At 40.6% G+C, this 25,086-nt stretch overlaps 1 protein-coding gene across 2 annotated transcripts in view; it reads right to left on the bottom strand.

Moving 5' to 3' along the window:
* ANK3 (ankyrin 3) overlaps window positions 1-25,086 on the bottom strand; it is a 295,498-nt gene that overhangs the window by 184,793 nt on the left and 85,619 nt on the right. For both annotated transcript variants that reach the window (XM_030568802.1, XM_030568803.1), the window contains exons 5-7: window positions 23,438-23,536; window positions 12,139-12,324; window positions 10,260-10,358 (exon numbers count right to left, since the gene is read on the bottom strand). In XM_030568802.1, the coding sequence (XP_030424662.1) occupies window positions 10,260-10,358; window positions 12,139-12,324; window positions 23,438-23,536 (384 nt within the window). The remainder of the gene's footprint in view (window positions 1-10,259; window positions 10,359-12,138; window positions 12,325-23,437; window positions 23,537-25,086) is intronic.

The following is a 25,086-nucleotide window of genomic DNA, read 5'->3' as shown; positions in this document are numbered from 1 at the left end:
CATATTTTCCTCTTCCCCAGGAAGCCTCAAAAGTAGACCAGAATTCTTAAGCTTTTTTCTCAGTTTTATGTAATACCTGGCTTCTTTAAGAATTTTTTTTTTGGTCTCAAAATGCATGAAATAAAAATGTCAGAAGAAAAGGGGAGTACTGCAAAGGACAATTATACAATAGAAAAAACAAATAAGGAAAACAACAGGTTCTCTTGTCATGCTTCTGATACTTAGTTGCAGCCAGCTTCTCACGATGTGTTAATGGTATTCTGCTACTCAGCAGTACGGTTATCAGTATTGCATGTTGCCTATATAACCCACTTCAAAACACTAAACTATGAATGTTTATTTTGAGGACCTATAACGGACCTCAGTTTTCCTTAGATCATTTGCACTGTTTGGAGTCCTGACTGAAACAGCAGAAAAAAAGAGAGTGAAACAGTATGAAACTGCAAATGCACTACATTCCAGTTACAGATGAAGAATTTTTCTTTCGTCATCAAGAATTGCCTCTGCAGATTCCCCATTCTCATAACACTGCTGAGCAATTACAGTCCCTAGTGGACGGCTGAGGATTGCTTTGTTAAAGAAGGCTGATCTCTTGAAAAAAGAATCAGTTATCTCCTAAATTTAGAGCCTTGAGTGAAAGTGTGACTTGAGCTCCATGAGGCAGCTTTATAGAAGTCAGAGGTACAGACATTCATTCCTCAATCACATAAGGAAATCTAACATAGACCTAACGGGATAGGCTCACCTTCTTGGCCACAACAGGACTGAATACAGAGTTTAATCCATTTACACAATCCCTAAACAGAGAATGACTCCCCCATGGACTTGTGTCCGAAATGCTACAAACAACCTTGGAGATTTGTCACTCAGAGTACCCTATTTATATCCAGCTTATGCAGCCTGCCTTCCTCTTCTAAACTCTAATGTTTCAGGAAGGAGACAGGGAGGCTTATACGCTGATTAAGACATGACTAATTTAGAGAGTACATCAGGGAAGAATTTAGGGTGATGGCTCAACATGACTTTATACTAATGGAAGCCTGGGAATTGAGGATGGACTATACGTAGCTGTATTTCACTCACCCTCCTAGGTTATGAAAGAGCTATGAGGAATATCACTTCAAGGGAGATGTTCTAAAGGAAACATTCCCCATGGACTCAAATGAGAGTCTTGTAAGACCCAGAAAGGTGGAGTGGTGACATGGGTCCCCTAAGTAAACTCTTCATTCTCACATGAATTCATTGTCCTTGGGTAGAAGAATCAAACTGCTATGGATGGAAGGTGAATGTTAATAGTAACAGAGCAAATCCTTATTTTCTTAAGAGAGCAAACAGTTCAGAATACAAGGAATTGAAGAAGTTACAAAATAAGTCTCTCTGCATTCAGCCCACATGACAAAGACTCTCTAGTTTAGTATGTGCCCTACTTGTAGAAGTTTTCCTTTACTCCAAGCAAACTTGCCACAGTTTGTCTAAGTATTCAAGATGTGTACCTACCACGGTGCTAAGATTCAGACTGCTAGGAGTGGTGGTTCTGGGACTGGATGAAGACTGACCCTGTTTCTGACATACAAAGTCCACAGATGATGAAAAAAAGAATGATGGTCTGATGCACTGACTAAGATTTGAAAATCAAAACCAGAGAGCCTATGTTGTAACTATGAATCCATGCTTCACCTTTCTGGTGACTCCAGGAAACAGAGGAATCAGTTAGAAGGTACACATCACTCCACTCCATGATGAATGCATCTGTTACAAACCTGCCACTCAATAATTGTACAAAAGACATCTGATATCGTCCTGGAGGCAAACAGATTGAGAGCCTATGATTGTCCCTTTCCAGAATATTGTATTCACCAACAACGTTTTCAAGTGCCACTGATATTTGCTCTGATGACTGAAATTCAGGTAATCTAAAGATAGTTGTTTCTCTCTGCCAAGCAAATGATGAACTATGAAGCAGTCCCAAAGTTAACTTGTCATGGCTACACTGAGGCAGGTGCACAGAGGCCCATGCAATTTAGGGAGCACTGGAAGTTCTAGCTGGGATTCATGGATGCAACTATACTCATAGAAATCAGGCCTAAAATGTTCACTTCTCACATGGGTGAGGGCACTGTGGCATCCCCAAGCCCCATTCCACGTGATGGAATCCACAGAAGCTCCTCTTAGGGCCAGGGATTGCCATGAAACCTTGAGCCAGGGGAAGGGAAAGCTTGGCTGTTCTTTTGGTCCAGCCTGGCGGGGAGCTGCAGTGCAGGAGCGGGAGCCTGTGCCACCACCACTCAGGCAGAAGTACCTGGTCTGTGTACTCCTGCCCACTCCAGGCTGCGATGGCAAACTGCCTCCCGGGTACCCCAGGAGGGGAAGGAGAGCAGGTCTGGATAGGGAGCATAGAGGGGGGGGATGGGGAGGAGGAGTAACTGTGGGGCACATAGAGAGGATCCCTAACCCCTTCCTCCAAGGAAGCTTTGAGACAGCAGGGAAGGCTAAGGTAAGGAGCAGGGCAGGTGAGACATGGACTCCTGGGAGGGGATAGTAGAGGGTCTCCCTCAAGGGCTGAAATCCTGGGAGCAGGCCAGAAAAATGGACCTACAGCAGATAGTTCATGAGTTTACAGAATGAAAGTCTTGCAAAATGTGATTCAAATAGGAGAGGAGAAAATGTCAGAATTATATATTGCACTATACTGTTTCACTGACATTCACATTTTGAGAATTGTTATCAAATGCTGAACAGTTGAATTGGCAGGTGTGGTACTATAAATAAGTGAAACACTCATTAAAATTTGAGGGAGGGGGCCCACTATAAAAACCTGCACAGGGTCCCATTTTCTGTTCTTCCACCACTGCTTGGCTACATAGACGAAGGGAGCAAGCCAGCCTCCTCTCTTTGGCAGTTAAGTAATATTTTGGGGCTTCACAGCCTGGTAGGCTCTTACGCCTTCAGCCTTTCATGTAAGAAAGGAAAATTCTCAATATTTGCTGTATGGCTTGAAGCTCCAGTGAAGTCTGGATTCCCTGAACTTCAACAGGCCACAAGAGTCAAAACTGTCCAGAACATTTCCCCAGTTCAGGTTTTACTCAGGTTATCACTACATATTGACATGGTTGGCAGAATGAAAATCCTCAAAGGACATTGTCAAACAGATGAGAGCTTATAGAATTTGTTGAGTCACAGCCAGCAATGCTAGCAACCTGTCTCCTCCTGAGCTATATCCTGTAAATTGGACAAGGTTGCAAAGGCCTCAGAATGACGAATGAAGTCATAGATAATGAATGCAGGAACTCAGAAAAGATTGAGTAAAGCTCTCTTATTAAAGGGCTAGTCCAGGAACTTTTCTATTGGTATATGAAAGCCTCTCATCAAGTCATTTTCTGCACTGGGTTGAAGGTGGACATTTCTTGGTTGAACCTGAACAATAGCCAGATTATATCCAGGAAAGAAGAACATGGACTGGAAGCCAGGATGAGACAGGAAACCCAGGCAGATATGAACGACTTGATCTCTTAGTTGGACCACCACTATCACCAGGTCTCCAATGGCGGCATGACAGATAATGACTCTCCATATCACCATATAAACTTTTAATCTAGATGGGCTATGTGCTCTACAAACATAAAAGAAGGCACAGTCTCTGCCCTAAAGAGTTAATATTAGCTTTCTTTAGTCTAATACGGCATGGAAATCTTGTGTCTTTAAGACTAGGAAGCACTAGGAATAAAAATCCAGCTGTCCCTGAAAAGGATAGGAAAGGAGCAAAAGGAGGAGGCATGGATAGGAACTGAATGGAATAATCCTTCCATTCTATATTCCGTATGGTGAGGGGCTCTCAAACTTTCAAGCAAAACAGCTGCCTGGTATTGGATGTTGCAGGTGGAGCCATAATTGAGAGAAACTGGTTTCTCTCATTGCTTGCAACACTGTGAAGTTTCACTTATTGTGGATGTCTGGACAGGCCTTTCTGAGGTGCCTGATGTCTCAAGGACTGCCCTAATGTGAGTAGGCAATGTTATCTGAAGGAAGTTTCCTGAAGCAAGACTAAAGAAGATAAGAGGATGGTGCAATTATGTGGTCTCCTTGACTCTCTCAGGAATCCCATCTGTCTTCGGGCATAAAAACTCGTTTGCTTCAAAAGCAGGCCAGACACCTGGCATGAACCCTTTGTGATGGGCCAGAGCTCTAAAACCATCAGCAGCTGTGGAAAATGTGTTTTACCACACATTTGGTCATGGTATCCAGCACTCTGTAGACCACTCAGTGGGAATGCCTGGAGACATCCCAGCCCTCCATCTTGACAGATTTCATTTCACCATATTAATCATCAGATAGATGGCTTAGAAGGCTGAGAAGCATACATCAGCTATAAAAACTGTAGCTGGACATTGATGTTCGAAAACAGGGAATTCAAAGGTCCAGAGTGGCTGATGAATAGGCTTCTGAAAAAAAAAGAAAAAAAAAAAAGAATCTGTACTGATGTAGCATTTGACAAAGATAATCATTTTTCTTAGCCACAGAGAAGGACTGAAGCAGACATGAACCACAGGTCTTTTGGTGGTTCTTCAAATTCTTTACTTCTGTTTCACCACCAAATTTGGAACATCAAAGGCCACTGCCAAATGAGATAATGGGTCTTGGGAATTGTTTACAATCATCAGGAAGAGAAATAGAGATTGCTATCACATGTTCAACTGGCTAAGAAAAGGAAGGAGGATGACTTCTGAGTCCCTCAAAAATATTCTATGTTCTCTTCCTCTTCTTTAGACAGCACAAGATTATCTTCTCAGTTAAACACTGAAGGGAAGCAGGCTGAGGAGATGTGGACTCAATAGTGAAGTACAGTGCACTTGTGTGCAAATATCTTATTTGTAATGGCCCTTAGATAGATGGACATATGATGACTGTTGTTTCATGGGCCAAAGTGCATGAGGTCCATAAGGCTTAGAAGCTTCTGGTGATATTACTGAAGATATTAAGACTACACCTCCCCAGAGTGATCCAGGGAGCTTGCGTCCGAGGTGCCATAAGATCTAGAATGGGCCCTTCTCATCTCAGATTGGCAGGGATCTGAGAATTGCCAAGATGAGCCCCGGGTACTATCTCAGTTTAAATTGAGACTATCTATGGAAACCCCCAGATCTGAGCCTCTGCAACAGAGGCAAAAGGAATCAGATGAGACATGGAATTGATTGTACTAGAAAGTACTCGAGAAAATCTCCCACTGGCCCACAGTGGCTGATGGAATTCCATCTCCCTGAGCCCTAGTCAGGACTGAGGCAACACATAGATATGAGGGAGTTGCTGGAGCTCAAAGTCCAAAGTCACACCTCATCAACCATCAGATTTAAAGAGTCTGGAACTGAAGCAGATTCAGATCCAATTCTCAATTTCCATTGCCCACTCAGAGCCAATAAGTGCCCAGATCTGCAAGGGGCTATAACACCTATAAAAGGCCCTGGATCTATATCTATTCTTCTTAAGTGCAGAGAAAAGTGGGAAGCATAGCTGAGAGGCAGAGAGGTGTTGGCTGGCAAGGGGTGAGGACAGCAGTTGCTGCCTTGCTTCACAAGGGACACTGCTACTGACAGTACAGCAACACTGCTATAGCTACAGAGGTCTTAGCCTTCTATGCACACAACAAAAACTCTTGTCAGGCCCTTACATCATTTTTGCAACTTCCTCTTCTCTGGCCTCCCTAACACCCATGCTGCCTCCCTTCAAGCCATTAAAAACACCACTGCTACAATCCTCTTTCTTGCCCATTATTCAAGCCAAGTCCTCCCCCTTCCTAAAGGCCTCCACTCCCTTTTATTCCACCTCAGATTCAAGCTTCATGCCCTCACCCTCCATGCCCTTCATAGCTCTCCCCCCACCCTTTTTCGTCAGTCTTATTCCACTCCTCCTTGCCACAAAATAGATTAGCTAACCTTGACTGCTCATGTAGCCACTTCTCCCACATCTTCTCTGCACCTTCTGTCACACAGCCCCCTGTTCATAATGACCTCTGAGAATGATTCATAAGGTCACCCCTTATACCTCCAAATACTCTTCAAAAAACTCGCTGCTTCCATAATGCCTACAAGACACTACTAATTATGGCTAGGGTGAAGGACAGCCAGTATAATTGATAATAAGTATATAAAATGGCAAATTTTCAGACGCACAAGGGCATCTAGGCACCCACTTCTCATTGGGTGTCTAACTGCTCTTTCTGCCTTGAAATCTCCATATGATATATAAAAAGCTTGCATGTATTTTGATGGCACCCTCAGTATGTTGCTTGTCTTCTTAGATTGTAAGATCTTCAAGATGGGTCTTTATTTCCTGTATGTGTGGCACCAGAATATTACGGGTGCTATTTGAATAAAAACATAAAAAAAAAGATGCCCATTGCCCAGTAACAGTGAGGCAATTAGTGTGTACAGGTAATTTTGTCACCCTTGAAGTCTGGCAGCGTAGTAGGCAGAGTATCAAGCTAGGGCTACTATTGCCTAGTGCTCAGGTCTGTAAAGTATTCTTCGCATATAACAATTGCTTCATTTGTCTACACATTTACTGCTGTACCAGTACCTACCTCATCTCTCTGTAAAGCATTTTCACTACCCGCAGTATGAAAGTACAAAAAGCAACTCAACTCTAACACTGTTATTTACTCTATGATGGCTTCTGTCACTGCCAAGTTTTCTAGATTTTACAGCCAGACAACAACTACAAAAAGGTGATTAGAGATGTGTCCTGCTGATGCCCCTGCTCAGCTTCATAAGCACAAGAAGCAGTTCAGGGCTCCGAGTCACTCAGTCAGCCCCACTATTCTTCCAGGCAGACATCTGTGTGTCAGCACTTCAGTTAATTGAATAGCGTGCTTGCTTTTGTGCTCATGACAACGGCTGATAGAGGAGAACATGGAACTTCAGAAGACTGAGGGTTTTTTCTTACTGCTTTTGATCTGCTCCTTGATCAGTGCCCCTAATCCAAAACTGATTTGCTGAGGCATAAGATCTATGATTATTTTAATATATTAGGCCTTGTATTAGACTGGTTATCCCTCCCCTGGTTTCTGAAGTAGGACAGGGTTGACCTCAGGCCTCTCCTTCCCTTGCCCCTTTAATTGGCACTTGTCATATATTTGAGACTGAGCTTCATGAAAGCTTTACATTTCCTAATACTACAATTAATTTTAGTAAATTTAGTGGTCATGAAAATAAGAGACCAATATTACTAGTGAAAGCCATGGGTAAAATGGTTAGCAGCTTGCAAGCTTCCAAGAAACCTTTACAAACATACCTTAATCTTAGCCTGTGAACATCCTGTTTTCCATTCTTGGGCCTCTCCTAAGCCGATATTATAAATTACTGTTAATGATGGAATGTTCTAGTGATGTGGAAAACAGTTATGAGGTTGGGCCAGAGACTACTGAGTTCATTCATGACCTGTGTTAGAGTTGACCTTTCACATTTAATACTGCACTATGAGCTTGACTCGGTACCCTTGGGAGTCTATCCACTGATTTCAAGAGGCATTGGATCAGGCCCTAAGATCATGTCTTTCAGCGTCTGGAACTTAAATTATGTAGTAAAATGTTGAACAATACTGCAGTGGATACACTGTAGCTGATAACAGAATCTGAGTGAACTCTTTTCACCTCAATACCTACTGATAGCTTATGGATCAAGGGATGTCTCAAATCATAATTAGAAAGTACTGTACTCTATTCAAACTCTCCATTCATGTCTTGTCACCCTCCCCAAAACTGCTAATGATAATGATGGGATGATATGTGCAAGCAACATAGGTGAGGGCACAAACCAAGAATCTTAAAGTGGTCAGTGTTCAGTTTTTGACTTTCTGTCAAGTCCTTTAGATCAGAAAATAACTATTTTTAAATGAACACAATTATTTTATTTTTCATTGGTTTACCTTATTTATTATAAATCTTTTGTCATAAAAAATCTGTGTTACTTAATAATATGGTAATTGATGTGTTTCAGATTTGCAGCCTATCAAACTAAAGGGGAATTTCTACTCAGAACAATATTACACTTTTTATCTACAGCTCTATGCCCCATGGTGCACACATTCAAAGTGGTAATAGAGTACTTTTGGTTGTAAAGAGTAAATCATCCTGATGTAAATGACAGAAGACTAAAGTTAAAAAAAATAATAATTAAAAAAAGTCTCCTGCCCAGGCCTCCTCAACCCCTATCATTCTCCCAGTTTCCTGCTTCCTCTGCATTTTTTGTCCCTTATGCTTAAGTCTCCTTCCCATTGCATTCTCCCTCCTTACTCTCCATATTATACTGTTCCTGCAGTCTCATTCCCTTCCCACACACAATCCTTTGCCCCTGTATTCTCCCTTCCTTGATACATTTTCTTGATCCACCTACATTTCTCTGAGCCAATCTCGCTCATATTCCTCTGTGTCTAGAGTTCCTCTTGCCCAAGACTCCTTCCTAGTTTTCTTTACATTTCCCAAACATCTAGTCTTATTTCCTACCCGTCCAGATTTTCATGTCCTTTGTTGAGTGCTGGCTGGATCTCTCTCACACAAAGTGAAGATGCAACTGTCATATTCACCAAGGGCATCCTGGTTTCAAGTTCATTAGAAACAACTGGAGATGGCAGCCATTTTCAATAGGGGCAGCCTAATGGCCACCAGAACTGGATGCAGTACTCCAGCTGAGGCCTTATCAGTGCTGAGTAGAGTGGAGGAATTATTTCTTGTGACTTGCTTACAACACTCCTGTTAATACATCCTAGAATGAGGTTTCCTTTTTTTGCAACAGTATTATTCTGTTGACTCATATTTAGTCTGTGATCCACTATAACCCCCAAATCCTTTTCTGCAGTCATTTCCTACTTACTAGGCAGTCATTTATCATTTTGAATTTGTGCAATTCCTAAGTGTAGAACTTTGCATTTGTCCTGATTAGCTTTCATCCTATTTAATTCATACCATTTCTCAATTTTGTCAAGAATATTTTAAATTTTAATCCAGCCCTCCAAAGCACTTGCAACCCCTCCCAGGTTGGTATCATCCTCACACTTTAAAAGTTTATTTTCTATACCGTTATCCAAATAATTTATGAAGATACTGAATAGTACTGGACTTAGGAGAGGTCCTTCGGGATCCCACTCAATATGCCCTTCCAGCTTGACTGTGAATCATTGATAATTAATTACTCTCAGAGTATGGTTTTCGAACCAGTTGTGCATCCACCTTATGGTAAGTTCATCTAAGCTATATTTCCCTAGTTTGTTTATGACAAGGTCATGTGAGACAGTAACAAAAGCCTTACTAAAATTGAGATATATCACATTGACTGATACTCCCCATCCACAATGCTTGTTACTCTGTCAAAGCAAAATAGTAGGTTGCTTTGACATGATTTGTCACCTTATCACCTTATATGTGTTTACAAACTGATTGTTTGATTATTTTCTCCATTATCTTACCGGGTACCGAAGTTAAGCTGACTAGTCTACGATTCCCTGAGTGGTCGTCAATCCCCTTGTTAGAGACAGGTACTATATATTTGTCCTTTCCCAGTTCTCTAGGATCCCTTCCATCCTCCCCTAATACTCAAGATAATCACTAATGGCTTAGACATATCTTCAATCAGTTCCTTAAGTCAGGCTCTGCTGACTTCAAGACATTTAACTTGTCTAAGTAATTCTCAACTTTTTCTTTCCTGGCTTTAGCCTCAGATGCTATCCCATTTACATTGATGTTCACTATGCTAGTTATCCAATCATTGCTTTTTTGGTGAAAACTGAAACAAAAAAGGCATTTAACACTTTGGCCATTGCTGTATTTTCTGTTATTGTCTTTCCATCCTCATTTAGTAATGGGCATACACTGTGCTTGGTCTTCCTCTTGCTTACAATGTATTTATAAAATGTTTTCTTGTTAGCCTCGATGTCCTTAGCTAGTTTCATCTTGTTTGTGCCTTGGTCTTTCTAATTTTGTCCCTACATCCCTGTGTTGTTTATTTATAGGTCATTTGACCTAGTTTCCACTTTTTGTATAACTCTTTTTTGAGTTTCAGATCACTAAAGACCTTCTGGTTAAGCCAGGGTGGTCTCTTGCCATACTCCCTATATTTCCTACACCAATACTGAGACCTACAATTATATCACAACAGTTGGTCGACAGAGTCTACAGCCATGGTAAGAATAATGCATGTGTCCCTATCTCTGAATGGGAATGTTTCAAAAAGTTTCTTATATAAATTGAACATAGCTGTGAGATTTACTCTTACCCTTGCAGTGAAGTCCACAGCAGCACTCCGATTTAATAGCAATGTAGCGACATTAATATTTCCATAGTGAGCCGCTATGTGGAGAGGAGTAAAACCACTCTGGGGGGAAAAAAGAAATTTAATTATATTTTTAATGTCTCCTTGTTCCTGCAATATTTGTGTGACAGGACTGACAAAAACTAGCAAGCATAATATGCAAGTTAATATTCCATTTTGTCCTAGTATTCACTCACTGGCAGGTTACATGAAATCATATCATTAAGCAAAAAAGGGAAAAAATAACAATTATTCTACAAGAACAGGACTAGGATAATCATTCCAGATAAACATCAGAAGACATTTGAATTAAAAAAAATCCTTCTTTTAAGAAGAGAAATTAATTTCTAACCAGAAATATCTATTTGTTATCTATATTATTTTAGCCTTGCAAGTAAAAATTTTCTTAGTGATTCTTTGCAGAAGTTCAGAAGCAAGTCACTTTATGATACTTGCTAACTAGATTTTATAAATTCAAAGGAAATGCTAATTAAAATAACATCAAAGACCATTTTAAATTATTAATGTGGGGTTTTTTTTTCTCCAAGGATTAGTGCTATAAAGATCACTCTCCCACTGTGGGCAATCACACCGGGTTATGTTAAGACACCACAAATTGTTAGCCTAGTTAGAAAATGCCTAGTCGATAACATCATTTCAGCAACTTTTCTTTTTAAATATATTTATGCAATTTTACTTCCTTTTAAAAAAAATGCTAAAACATGCAACAATTCAATCAGTCCCCCAAAGTATGAAACCTTATGGGAACTAGATGCATTTCTAAACTGTTAGCAAGCCTTTTAGCCATGCTAGCTTTCACTGCCTCACCTTGAGAGTTTTGCAGATTTAGTACCACTCTAAGATCATTTTATTTGCTGACACCATCAAGGGTAAGTGTCATGCAGAAGCCTAAAGAATCAGTCCTGGATGCAAAATGTGACAGGGTTGTCTGCAGCTCTTCACACAGATGATAAACATCTACAGTATTAGAACTTCAGAAACCTTCATTTTACTTAATATGACTCTTATTGTGGTAATTAGTTCCAAAGAATGCTTACTCCTACTTTTAAAACCTTAGTTTTAGCTGCAGAAAGCCCTGGTAGCTAAACTACAGTCTTCTCTAGCACATGCTACTTTGTTTAGTCTAAAGCAAGTATCTATCCTATAAAAGGCAACGCAGAGCGGAGGAGAAAGAAATGATGCAGCAGCACTAAGTTATGAAAGAGTGATGATGCATATATATATTTATATATACCTCCGTTGTTCTATTCACCAGCATCTAGGTTAACACATTGGGAAGCAAAGAGGGGAAAAAATGAATGGTTAGTTGACCACTGGTGACATGAATGCAAAAAGCTTCATGATAGCTGTCTGGCAGGGAAGCTATGGTAAAAGCACAATCGGCACAGAAAGGAAGCTAGACTGGATGGAAATTGAACGACCATCTATTTTAAATGTTAATTGTTACACTTCTCTAAGAGGTTTTAAAGTAATAGGATTACACACAATTTTAATCATATGACTATTTTATTAATTACATGTCCCCTACTGCACACTACTGAGACTAGCCTTCATTTCAAATGGAACCAATCATTTTAATAGTATTTTCCTTGGTTTTTTTTTTTCTATTTACATGCTCTCTACTCATGATATTAACCCTGATTTTAAACAGAGGAATAAAAAATACAAATGAAACTGTACTATTTATAATGTGAAATAGAGGGGGGACAAATGTAATTCCTTGAAGCAAACACTTTCTTAAAGGAACTCTTTGCCTAGTATAATCCATGTCATTAGTACATAGCTTTGGGCGTGTCTCAGCCTATTTCTTTTTAGAACTAACCTTTGACTCCACATCTGCATTATGGTCATTCTGCAGCAACAGAGCAGCAGCCTTTGTGTCATCCTTGCGGGCAGCAATGTGGAGAGCAGGAAGACGGACTTTTCCCTTTGTATCATTTTCAAGCAACAGTGAAACCACCTGGTCATGGCCTTGTTGCAAAGCTACTGCCAAAGGTGTGAATCCATCCTGTAAACAAATAATAATGACACTCAAAAGATATTCAAAGACTACCAGAACAAAAAGCAAACTGGTAACATTCACATAAAAAATAATAAAAAACTCAAAATCGGAGGTAGTGTGTAAGGTGTTATGTGGAGTCCTGTCTACTCAAGCTGAGTGTAACAGAGTTACAAGGCCATAAAACTGGAGTAAAGTATCGGTGAATCAGGCCCTAAGAGTTTCAATTAATCTGCGACGTAGAACTGGCATAACATAAAAGGAAACAACAAATAACTGTATGAGGCTGAAAGAACAACAAGACAAGTTACTGAAAGAACCAACATGGAATTATATACAAGAATAAAAACTGAAATTATGTTGAATTATAAATGTTAATTATGTCCTGTAGCAATGTATCTTCCTTCCCTAAAGAGCTGTTTGAAATAAATTATATATTTTTCTGAATAAATTAAGCTCATCTCTATACACTGCATTAATTTTTTAAATATGGGGAATTTAAAATCCACGGAAACTTGCTAAGAATTTAAAAAGTCATCTACTATGTAAATTATTTCATTCCAGGTACAAAGTTCATCTGCCCATTCATGAACATTAATTTGTAAGTGACATTTCATCCTTTCATCAACCATAGAGGGATTATTTTAACATTAGAAGAAATGGTAGACCAAGAAAATGGGGTAAATGGAAGAATTTGAGAAGTGAAAAACAGAATTAAGACAATGGCTTAACAAACCTTACAGTGGGTACCTCTAAATGCAGAAAGATGAGAATATTAGATGCTTGTGGCTGATTTAGATATTTTACCAACAAACAAAACTTTTAGCCAGTAGAGAGCACCATCTTGATGCTGACACTCCAAAAACTAAGTGGGCAGAAACTGTTCATCTTCCATGAAAACTTTCCAAAAGAGATTTAGTTTTTTTGGTCTGAATTTTTTAATAAAAAAGTTTCAAAATTTTGCATTTCAACATTTTTTGCTACATTTTGATGGAAAAAATCTCTTTCATTCCCCACACTGAAAAATTTAGGGGCGAGGAAGTGGGAGGGAGGAAGAGAGAGAGAGAGAGAGAATGTGTAAAGAAGTGTAAAAAAGTGAGAAAAAGTGATGATAGTAGTGGAAACACTTTCTCTTGCTTTTTTTCTCCACTTTAAAAAAAGTTAGTCTTATTTTGCGCTAAATGAGAAAAAAGTGATAACTCTTTAGAAACAAAAGGAATATTTTTAACACTAATGCTTAAAAGTGAAATTCTTACTTTGTCTCATTTTTTTCCCACCAAAAAACCACATAAGCCCCCACTCTCTTTTACCAATAGAAAAAGGGAGAAGAGTAAAAAAAAAAAAAAAAAAGAGAAAACAGGCATCTCCTCACAATTTTGAAATTAAAAAAAAAAAGGAAAATACCCAAAACTGTTTTTACAGTAAAATTTCTTATTTCACTGTTTTACATTAAATAATTCCAAAAAATTCCTTTCTCAAAACCCAATTTTTTTATGACAAAACTTTTTATTGAAAAAAATACACTGGAATAAACGTGGCAACTTCTGGGATTGCATTTCACTGTCTGATAATTCATATTAGCAGAATCTGTGATTGTGGACAGCCAAATGAATTAAAAAACCCAAGAAGTTACCTTAATCTCTGCATACAAATTTAACCAAACTAAACATTTCTGTGATTGAAGACACTATGCGAACGATGGGGATTTTTTTTTTAAATGCTTTCCATCAATCACTTCTTGGATCGGAAAGTACAAGGACCACAATGTCAAAAGGAAGGCAATTTAGGGTATTTCTGACTTGAGCAATACCAGGAAATACCAAGAGTCTTGAAAAATTTCCAGCTCATTTGCAAAACATAACAGTTTTGGATATGTTCTAGATAACGTTTTGAGATCAACCATTAAAATCTGGAGAGCTATCCGAGGTAGAAAGATGGCCCCTCCCACTAACGTAATGCTCTTTGAATAGCGAACATACGTGTAATATCCATGGGCAGGCAAGTTAGCTACCTCAGTTCTGGCCCTTCTCAAAGAGAACACTGGTTAGAAAATATAGACAAGATTCATCTTCAGAAGATGGGGCAGCAAGCTAGGGTGACCAGACAGCAATGTGAAAAATCTGAACAGGGAGTGGAGGGTAATAGGAGCCTATATAAGAAAAAGACCCAAAAATTGGGACTGCCCCTATAAAATAGGGACATCTGGTCACCCTACAGCAAGTGCACAGAATATAACATTTGAGATGTACTAAGTGTGAATGGCAATGGCTTGCAACAGCATGAGGGCAATGGGGCTGGGGAGTACAGAAAGTTATATCACTCCACATTTTTTAACCTCTTGGTAAGGAGGGATGTAGTCAGTACAAAACAGAGAGCTCTGTTTCTTTGGGGTTTTTCTGAGGCAGGAGAAAATGGTTCAGATTGAAGGGAAAGAAATAGAGAAAAGGAAAAGAGGTAAGTGAAGATGAAAAAAATGGTGAGAGGTACCCAGACGGGCCATGGTGAAATCTCATCATTTTTCTGTGTGTGATATCAACACCAATCTATTTAAATACCTACCTACGTAGATTTCTAGCCTATCACCATGGTAACTAGACCCTCGATGTGATGGCTCATAATTTTTCTTTCTTGTACAGTAAATATTACCATTTTGAACTTGAGCTACTGTATGAACACATCCACGGGATCTCCCAAGGTATCCTAATAGCACACTATGAGGTTTAATGCATATAGCAAATTTTCTAAGCAAACAGTGCAGCTAGAGGTTTATCTGATAATCCCCTTAGATTCATTTCTGTGTAAGTCACATACTAAAGATTTTCAGTCAAGTGATGGCACGTTTAGCTGGGCTCCCTGACTCTACAATGAGAAATTCAGGTACAGAAAAGCAACCTTTGTCTTTACATTATATTTTTCACCCAAGTATCTGTATTGTTTGAATTTCTGTGTCTTTTTCCTGTAAGTACAGTACCCCTGAAAAACAGAGAAGCCCCATGTGATCAGAGGCAATGTAGAATAAGATGTCAAATGTCTTTTGATGACAGCATTGTTTTCTAAGAGTGACATATGTCAAAAGGAGGAGTACCTAATGTTTTCAATAATCAGCTGCGCGAGTAGCCAATTGATTCACCTAAAAAAAAAAAAACCACCACAACAAAAAAAAGCAGGTTCTCTAGCAACATGAACTCCTCTGATCAGGCCTTCCCTGCAGTTTATGGTTCCTTTGATTTCTAGTGGCTTCTAAGTGCTAATTAAAAAAAAAGTCACTACGAATACATTTTCTCCTTTCTGCACACAGGGGGATAGAAGGGGGGGGGGTGGCACGATTTGAGCAGCTTCCTATAACCTCAATTTCTGAAGATCTATAAAGGAATGGCCCATCTGTTCTGTATATAAGAAAGTTACTTACCTTATAGCAACTGGAGGTTCTTTGAGATGTGTGGCCCCTATCGGTATTCCACTACGGGTACACATGCACTCCATGTGCCCAGAGCTGGAGAATTTTGAAAGCAGTCTCCGTTGGTCTGCACATGCACTGTGGCTTACCTCAAGCCTCTGACCAGAGAAAGGGCAAGGTGGACCATCTGCCTCTCCAGTTCCTTCTCCACTGCAAGTCAGAGAAGATCTGAAGCAGAGGAGGAGGAGGGTGGGTAGTAGAATACAGACAGGGACTAAGCATTTGGAAGAACCTCCAGTTACCATAAGATTAGTAAGATTCTAGTCTTCTTCTAAAGTGCTGATCCCTATGTGTATTCCACTGTCACTGACTGGCAAGCAGTACTCAAACAGCAGGAAAGTGTGAGGTCATAGATTGCAGAGACCAATTAAGGGCTGCTGTTCCAAAAGATGAATCAGCAGAGGCGCCCTGTACCAAGGCACAGTGTCTAGCAGATGTGTGGACCGACCTCTCTGTAGCTGCCTTACGAATATCAAGTAGAGGCACCAGAAATGTTGCTTGCACTACTCTGGAATGAGTTCTCCCCCCATAAGCAGGGGGAAGATAAGACAGCTGATAGAGCAAAATACAGACTGAGACCCATTTCAAGATTCTTTGACGCCTTCCACAATTGTGACAAATATTCTAGAAGATTTCCTGATTGTTTTCGTTCTCTGCAAATAAAAGGCAAAGGCCCATTGAACATCGAGGGAAATGAGCCTCCTTTCTTCTGAGGACGCATGAGGTTTTGTGAAACACAGATAAGTGGATAGACTGATTCAGAGACTGCTTTGGGGGTGAATTTAGAATCTAAACATAATGAAACCTTGTCCTTATGGAATATCAGGAGGATTCACCATCAATGCCCCAAGCTCACCAACCCTCTTTGCTGAGGTGATAGTTACCAGGAATGTGACCTTCATGGATAGGAGAGACATGGAGCAAGAAGCTAATGGTTCAAAAAGAGGCTTAGTGAGTACTGAGAGAACAAGGTTCAAGTCCCACTGAGGAATAGGATTTTCTTTAATAGGTGGAAAGGTTGTGATTAGGTCTTTGCAGAATCTGCTAGTCAGAGGGTGTGTGAAGATCAAGTAGTCCTGTGAAGGCAGATGATAGGCACTGTTTAACTGCTCAGTGGAAGTATTTGATTGCACCCAGATAAGAGAAATGTTTCCACTTGGCTAGGCAACATTTCCTAGTGGAATCCTTTCTACTATTAAAAAGGGTGTTCTGTATAGCTTCACAACATGATTGCTGTAAGGACAATACCCATCCAAAAACCAGGCTCTGAGATGAAACAGTCATGGGTTGGGATGCCTGATCTTGTCATTCACCTGAGTCAGGAGATTGAGAAACACAGGAATAACTGCCCAAGACAACAACATGTATAGTAGGCTTGGGAACCAAAACTGTTTGGGCCAGTTGGGGGTAATGGGAGCAACTTATGCCCTGTCCTGTGGTATCTTGCACAAAACTTGAGATAGGCCTGATAGTGGAGGGAAGGCATAGGTCAGAGGATCTGACCACAGAAGGCATGGAGTGCTGCACTGTGGTGGCGACCCAGGGCTCCTCTGGAACAGTGTATGCTGTACTTCCCATTTGTTTGGTAGGCAAACAGCTGCTTATGGGGGTCCCTCAAAAAGCAAACTTTTTTTTTTTTTTTTAACCACAGAGTTATGAAGCTCCCACTCATGATCAACTGTAAGGCATCTGCTGAGAGAGTCCTCCAGCATATTCTGGTTTCCTGGGAGGTAGACTGCCAACTGGGTAATCTGACAACCGATGCACCAGTTCCATAGACTGACTGCCTCCACACATGGGGGTGGATCTCACTCCTCCCTGTTTGTTGATGTAAAAGATGGTTTAATGTTGTCTGATGTTACGATGGCATGGTGACCTTGAATGAATGGGAGAAAGGTTTTCCAAGTCCTTCAAACTGCTTATAACTCTAGAACGTTAATATGTATCCTGTGCTCTCAAGATGCTCAGGTGCCTTGTGCTGTATAGTTGTCCATGTGAGCTCCCCAACACAACAGGGATGCACCAGTAATGATCATCCTGTCTGGTGCAAAGGCAAGGAAAGGAAAGTCGATGCAAATCTGACAGAGATTCTTCCTCCATGATACAACTCTGCTGGGACTGTCACTATGGTGTTCAATTTGGCTAGTGCACAGTTTGAAGCCATGCTTGTAGGAAACAAAGATGGAATCTTGTAAAAAACATGATGTAAGTGAATGAGGCCATATGGCCTGGGAGAGAGGTCTTGACAATCACTCTGGGGTTTGTTATAAGTTCATACCCTGAAACCTCTCTCTCAGCAAGTAAGCCTTGTCATAATGGAATTTAAGGATGCGCCAATGGAGTGCAGAGTCTGTGCTGGAGTGAGAATGGATTTTTTGGTGTTTACACTGACCCCTAGAGAACATGAGTTGTAGTATTATCCAAGCTGACGCCTGAGCATCTTGGTGCAAACTGATGACAGAAAGCCAATCCTCGAGGTAGGGGAAGATGAAACCACAGCCCCTGACATAGGCTGCTATGACAGAGAACACCTTGGTAAAGACCCTAGGGGTGACAGCAATGCCGAAAGGGAGTACTCTGTCCTGAAAGTGGTCAGAGCCAACAATGAATCTTAGAAAGCATCAATGAGTGAGATAAATATCCACATGAAAGTAGACCTCCTTCATGTTGAGAGCTGAAAACCACATCTTTTTCCAGGGATGGAATTATAGATGCCACTGTGACCATACAAAACTTGAGTTTGCAAATAAAGATTTTGAGATAGCAGAGGTTCAGAATGACTCTCCAACCACCTTTCTTTTTGGGGATTAGGAAATGTGTTGAGTAAAACCCTTCCCTTGATACTGAACAGGAACTTGCATATTGCTCCCCAGTGTAAGAGAGATTGCATTTCTTGTTTAACAACGTTCTCATGATAGTGGCTGTGTACAGGGGGTGGGTAAAGGGGTTTTGGAGGGGATACGGATGCAAACTCTATCATAAAACCAGAATGGATGACACTGAGCACTCACTTTGTTATTGCACTCCAGACGTTGATAACGCGTGATAGATGATCCCCAAAGAGTGCATGGGAGTCATGAGCTGTTGCATTCAGTGGTTCGCTGCCTTCAGGCTCCCAAAAATAATGTTCAGCTGAGGTCTGGGATTGGCATGAGGAACTTGCTACAGAAGGTGTGGGAAAATGGGCCTTTTGAGCTCTCTGCCTCTTACACCGTGGCTCATAAGGTCTCTGGTGGAAGAACTTTTGAGCAATCAGTCTATGTTTGCATTATTGTAAGGGAAATTCTCTTTGGGGCAGATATATATATTCCCAGTGAATGGAGGGTGGCCCTGGAGTCCTTTAAAGTGTGTAAGGACTCATCTATCTTCTGATTAAACAGATTTGTCTCAAAGGGAAGGACCTCCTTGGGAAACCTGGAAGCATGGAGCCACAAATCCCAGCAAATCACCACTGCAGTAGCCACTGCCCTGGAAGATGTATCAGCCGCATCTACTGCTGATTGGAGAGTGGTCCTGGCAACAAGGAGAGCCTGGAAATGAGCTCTCTCCTGCTGTGGGAGAGATGGTCAATAAAGTCCACAAATTCAGAATAGCTCAGGGACTTGTACTTAGCCAGTAGTGCTTGTTAATTGGCTATCCTGAACTGGAAGCTGGGAAAAGAAAAGATGTTCCTTTTCAACAAGTCGAGATGCTTGCCATCTTTATTAACCAAGGTAGATTGCGGCATTGCTGCCTAGATGTCTTTGTGGCAGCTTAGATCACCATTCTGCCCTCTTGGTTGGGATATAATGCTGTTTCTCTGTCCTTTTAAGGGTAGGAGCACAGGTAGCTGGGGTATGCTAGCCTAGTGAGCTCTAGGATGGGTTTGTTATCCGGGAGCTCAATTCTACTGGACCCAGAGTACTGAAGGATGTTCAGGAGCTTGTGTTAAGGATTGTAAACCTTGTCAAGAAGGATCTGAAGCTCCCCTAAAATTCTGTGAAGAAGTTCCTGGAATTGCTTATAGTCATCAAGGGGGCTGGGGGGGATGAAGACCTGGGAGTCACTTGCCTATCTCTGGCGATGAAGACAGCAATCCTGTCAGATCTGGTCAACCCTCCCAGGTCCGATTTATATCCTTGTGTCCTCCTCCTCAGTAGGATCTGGAAACTGTGCCAGTTGTCACCTCAAAGGGGACAAAGGGGAGACCTCCTAGCCAAACAGAGTAACTCTATGGGATAGTACTGGTCCCATGAGCCCTAGCATGGACAATAGTACAGGTAATAAGATGGATTGAACTGGGGTTGAAGTGGTCCCCAAGATACGGACTGCTAACAGTTCCAAGATGATGAGATGAAGGTTGGTCCCAAGTTGGCTCAGGTCTCTGACCAGGAAGGTGTGTGTTGGAGGAGGAGGGAATAATGGTTCACTGTGTGGTTCAGAATCTCCCAAAGAGGAGAAAGGCTGATTCCGGTTCCAATGGCAGTACCGACAATGGCACTGGAGGGAAATCATAGCCCAAGATGGAATGGGAAACAAAACTGCTTCCAAAGGCTAGCTCCCCTGATGGAGTCAGAACCTTTCTCATAAAGGAAGGGACCTGAAGCAATGGGAGACTCTGGGTCTGGGAGAGTGAAGATGTCTTCAAGAGGAGCATAGGTCCTGGCTCTTCCTGGAGTGAGAGGCATCCAGTGTGCTCGAACCACCAGAGCCACAGAAGAGACCGTCTGAGTCACATCCATTGAAGACAAAGATAGAACTGTGGGTAACTGATGCTCTTGGTGACAGGTTGTCATTGGTGCCAGTGTTTGTGCTTGGGAGGTACTGGAACCACCAGTACCCTTATCATGCCTCTGAGACTTAGGATGTATTAAGTTCTCTTGAGCTGAGCTAGTGCCTGGTTTAGGCATGGCTGGAAAAGACTTCTTCAAAGCTTATTTGGAGGAAGACAGCTTCATGTTTATGAGAATGCTCCTGCTCTCCCAACAAGACCCCACCAAGGAATCTGTGGGAGGGGTAGACTCCTTCACTACTGATTCAGACCTTGTGGCAGGCTGCACACTCCTTGCTGAGTCAGATTGGTGTACAGGGCAGAGGCAGGTGCCCCTGTCTGCGTCTGATTGAGGCCTCATGGCCTTTTCCATCAGGTACTTCCTACGGTAAAGTTCCCACCCTTCCCAGGTAGAACTGGAGAACAAACAGCAGATGCTGCACCTTGCTGCAATGTGGGTTTCCTTGAGATAGTAAAAACAGCGTTGGTGATCGTCACTGACTGAGAAAGATTGCAGGCAGGAAGCAAAAATTTTGAAGCCTGGAATCCTGGGCATAGTTCATTACCCAAACTGGGTACAGTGGGTGGGGGTGCTCTCCAAGTCGAGGAGACTAACAAAACTTCACAAATCTAGAATATAAAAACTATTTACAGATGATATCTAAATATATTTGCCAAAGATAAACAAGCTGAACCTTCGGAAACTGGAGGTCCCAACCCAGACCATGCAGCAGTGAGAAGGAACTGAAGAGGTGGTCAGCCCGCCCCACCCTTTATCTCCTCGGTTGGAGGCACAAGGAGAGCCAAGGCACATTGAGGACCAACAGACACTGTTTTCAAATTCTCTGGCTCTGGGAACATGGAGTGCATGTGCACCATCAGTGGAATACACACAGGGACCGGCACTTGAAGAAAAAGTGATTACTGTAATACTGACAAAACTATGATTGAGAATATTACCATGGACAAGAATGCATTTCCACCATGTGCCATCTGAAGATGTGACCCACAAACTGCAATTACAAGTAACTATCGGTATGTCATCTGTTCAGGAAGTAAGAGCTACACTTTAACAACAACAAAAGTTAAAGAAAAAACAGTTGTCTCTTTTGTCAGTTATTTTAAGATAAAATCAAAACAGTTTAAAGGTTTTATTTGTGATTAACATTTATTATGTGGTAATTCGATACCAAAGAATTGTAACAATATAAGTGACAAAAGAAAATAGATCTATAAAAACCTTAATAAAAACAAAGATGTACATACACCAGTGCTAAAGCTACATTAATCACTTGTGTAATTCCATTAACTTCTCCTGAGGTGAAATTAGCTGGTACTATATAATAAAATTTTCCCCAAATCTATTTGAAACTACACTCACATGGTAAGGTCAAGAAAGCAAGCAGATACATAATAGCTAGAAAGGAATACAGTATATATGTATAATTTTATAGACATATTTTCAAAATGCTGATTTCAAAATGCTGATTTCGCATTTTGTGGAAACGCATTAGTTTCACTGAACATCTGGTGAGACTCTATCTGCGGTCCTGCCAGCTTGCCTCCTGAGCTGCTGGGGAGCTCAAGTTTCTAGGTAGAGGCCAATCAAGACAATTTTCACTATAGGTAAGATTCAGTGTGCAGCCCCCTCCACCCGCATACAACAGTGGCTATACACTGCTGGGGCACTAGATTTTTTTGGGTGGGAGGGGAGTGCTGCAAGCCTTCTGATGGCCAAATTTCAGTGAGTGGCACTGTAACTTGGCACACAGGATCCATCCGCAAAACCAGAGCCTGAAAACCCTGGAGGATCTCAGAACTTTGACACTTCCCACAAAATACAAATTCCAACTTTTGGTCAGCTCTATTTACAGTAGGTAAAAGCTTTAACGTCAACATTTGGGGGTTTTAGTAATCTTATACAAATTTCTGTAAAAAGGAAGTTTGCTGAAATGGGACCTTCGTTATAAACTAATTGCTATTGAATTTTGAAACAATTTCAATCCATTAGCAATTAATTTTGTTTTCCGTAGTGCTGATTTCAGAAGAAACAAAGTGAAAAGTGTTACTTAAATACAGCCCAGACATTAGTACACATTTTCAATACATGCTGGTACAATAAACTAGTTTTACATGGAAGATATTTTTTTACAGTCTTCTAAAACCTAGATTGTTTAAAAAAAAACTATTTCCTGTACAAAATTAAAATTTAACAGGAACAGAATGCATTATGAAATTAGAGAGAGACCAAACATTCAAATTGGCACTCATAACTAAATTTGAGTCATTTGAAAAAAAATTGTTTGTAAAGGAGATTTCAGTGACTTGTATTTAAAGTATATGAATATTTCTGGTGCTGCTACAACTATGAATATTTTACACTTACACAGCACCTTTCCTTTCAGGTACTCATAACGATAACACTAACTATCTCCCTTTTAATGACAGAAAAAAGGACACTGAACGGTTAGGAACTTGCTCATGGTTAAGCAAATCAGATAGAGCACTATTGTTGCCTGATCCCCAACCCTCTGCTCTAATCATTTATCCACTACTATGATTACTATTAAGCTATTAAAAATGCTTTATTCAATGTCATTAGTATAACGTGATTATTTATGTTTATTGTTAAAAACTAAGGCCCAGATTTTTAAAGATAGTTAGGGGTTGCTGCACACAGCATTGCAACACCTAAATACATTTAAAAATCTGGGCCTTAACTACTATAAATGATTAAAAACAATGAAAAATTAATAGCTCAAAATTCATTAATAAGATTCCTAGATGGAGCATTTTATTAGTTTGTAATTCTCTCTGTGAAGGACTGATGCAAAACTCCATCTGCAAAAGGTGGTGATAAATTCCTCTTACGTACATTAAACTTTGTTTATATGAAGCAAAACTTGATCTTTTACCTCAGTAGCAAGGCTCTGACTTGCACCATTGTCAAGAAGAAACTTAACAACTTCCAGGTGATTTTCTTGGGCTGCCATATACAATGGTGTGAAACCATTCTGAAATAGAAAAACATTGTATAAATATTGTCTGTAGGGTTCCAAAACAATATATTCTATTACATACAATTCATAACCAATACCCTCCACAAATATGCCTTGAACACCGAAGATCTGCTGCACTCAGGTCGATGCGTAAGAATAATTCTGCTCCTACTCATAAAGAAGTTAATGGCAAAACCTCCATTGACTTCAGTGGGAGTAGGAGAAGGTCTCAGATGCTACAATACTGTGGACAGGGGACATGATGTAAGCTTTCAACCGGATAGGTCCATCTAAGGGAACTCCTTACAGCCAGCTAGGAATGTTTTCCCTTTCTTTCAAATGTAAACAGACAAGACTAAAATCAAAGTATCCAGGCAAAACCATTCCGGATAGACGGTTTATTAGATCTCACAGACGCAGTGGACAATATGGATATGCCAAAGTGAGCAGGAAAATATGATACACATTTCAAGGGGATCCCGGGGGCAAGGACCCTTTGGAAAATTAGGGCAATTTTTGATCACCTTTCCATTGTTTTTAATTGTCTGTGTCTGTCCCTTTTCTCCTAAATTCTTCAGATTTTCCTATGATTTCATCTCTTCAAACAACTGAAAGAAGGTGGACTGTCCCTGTGCTCAGCCAGTTATCTCTTTATAGACACCATGAGATCTCAGGGCCAGCAAGATTTAGTGATGTGAAATAGGGATTTCCTCAGCATTTCTGAAAAGTTAAAGTTCTTTCTCAGATTACATTTGAGTGTGTGACTTCAATCAATAAAATACCCAGTCTGCATAGTTACTAAGATGAGTGCGTTTCTAACCAACAATTTTTAGGTGAGTGAGTCTCCTCTTACAATCAAGACTTCTGTCACTGCTCCAACAATAAGGAACACAATCTTTCAGGGGGTTGGGGGAGGGGTGGGAGGGTCATTCCATTTAGTACTTTGCTTTGGAGGTTAACATTAAACTCATGTATGATTTTTCTCCAAGTCTCTAACATTACATGGATTTCTGAAATCCATAGCATCAGTAATTCCACTCATAAAAATAAAATGGCCTAATGAGTTTATAAAATAGCTTTGCTGTGCTCAAGCCACCTGTAAAGCAACTTAACAAGCCTGCTGATTTGTGTTTTGAAGTGGCTTAAGTTGAGATGGCCTTGATTATACCGCAAAACAGGAAAGATTTAATCGCTTCAAATTACCTACTAGGTACTCAAAAATGTCATATCCTGCATTTTAATCAACTAACCCTGGGTTATGAAATGAATTCCTATTGCATAAATAAACAGAACAACATAAATAAGATCAACGATCTTTCCTTCCTTCCTCTGTCCTATTATGTGTTTATATATTTCACACTGTCACCATTGTCCTTTGAAATGACCTCAGATGGATTGTGTGTGTCCCATTTCCTCTCAGGTTACCCAGACTTGTAAGTGATATGACGCAGCTCACCCTGTATTACTGTATCTGTTTTCATTTTAATACGAAATGATCTGGAAGGATCATGCACTTTACTGGTAAACGCTGACTCAAACAGGTTCCTGGATTTGGGCCCTCAGAG

The sequence above is a fragment of the Gopherus evgoodei genome, chromosome 7 (genome assembly GCF_007399415.2).
Source record: "Gopherus evgoodei ecotype Sinaloan lineage chromosome 7, rGopEvg1_v1.p, whole genome shotgun sequence".
Classification (NCBI taxonomy): Eukaryota; Metazoa; Chordata; order Testudines; family Testudinidae; genus Gopherus; species Gopherus evgoodei.
This window is presented reverse-complemented; position numbering and strand designations above follow the sequence as displayed.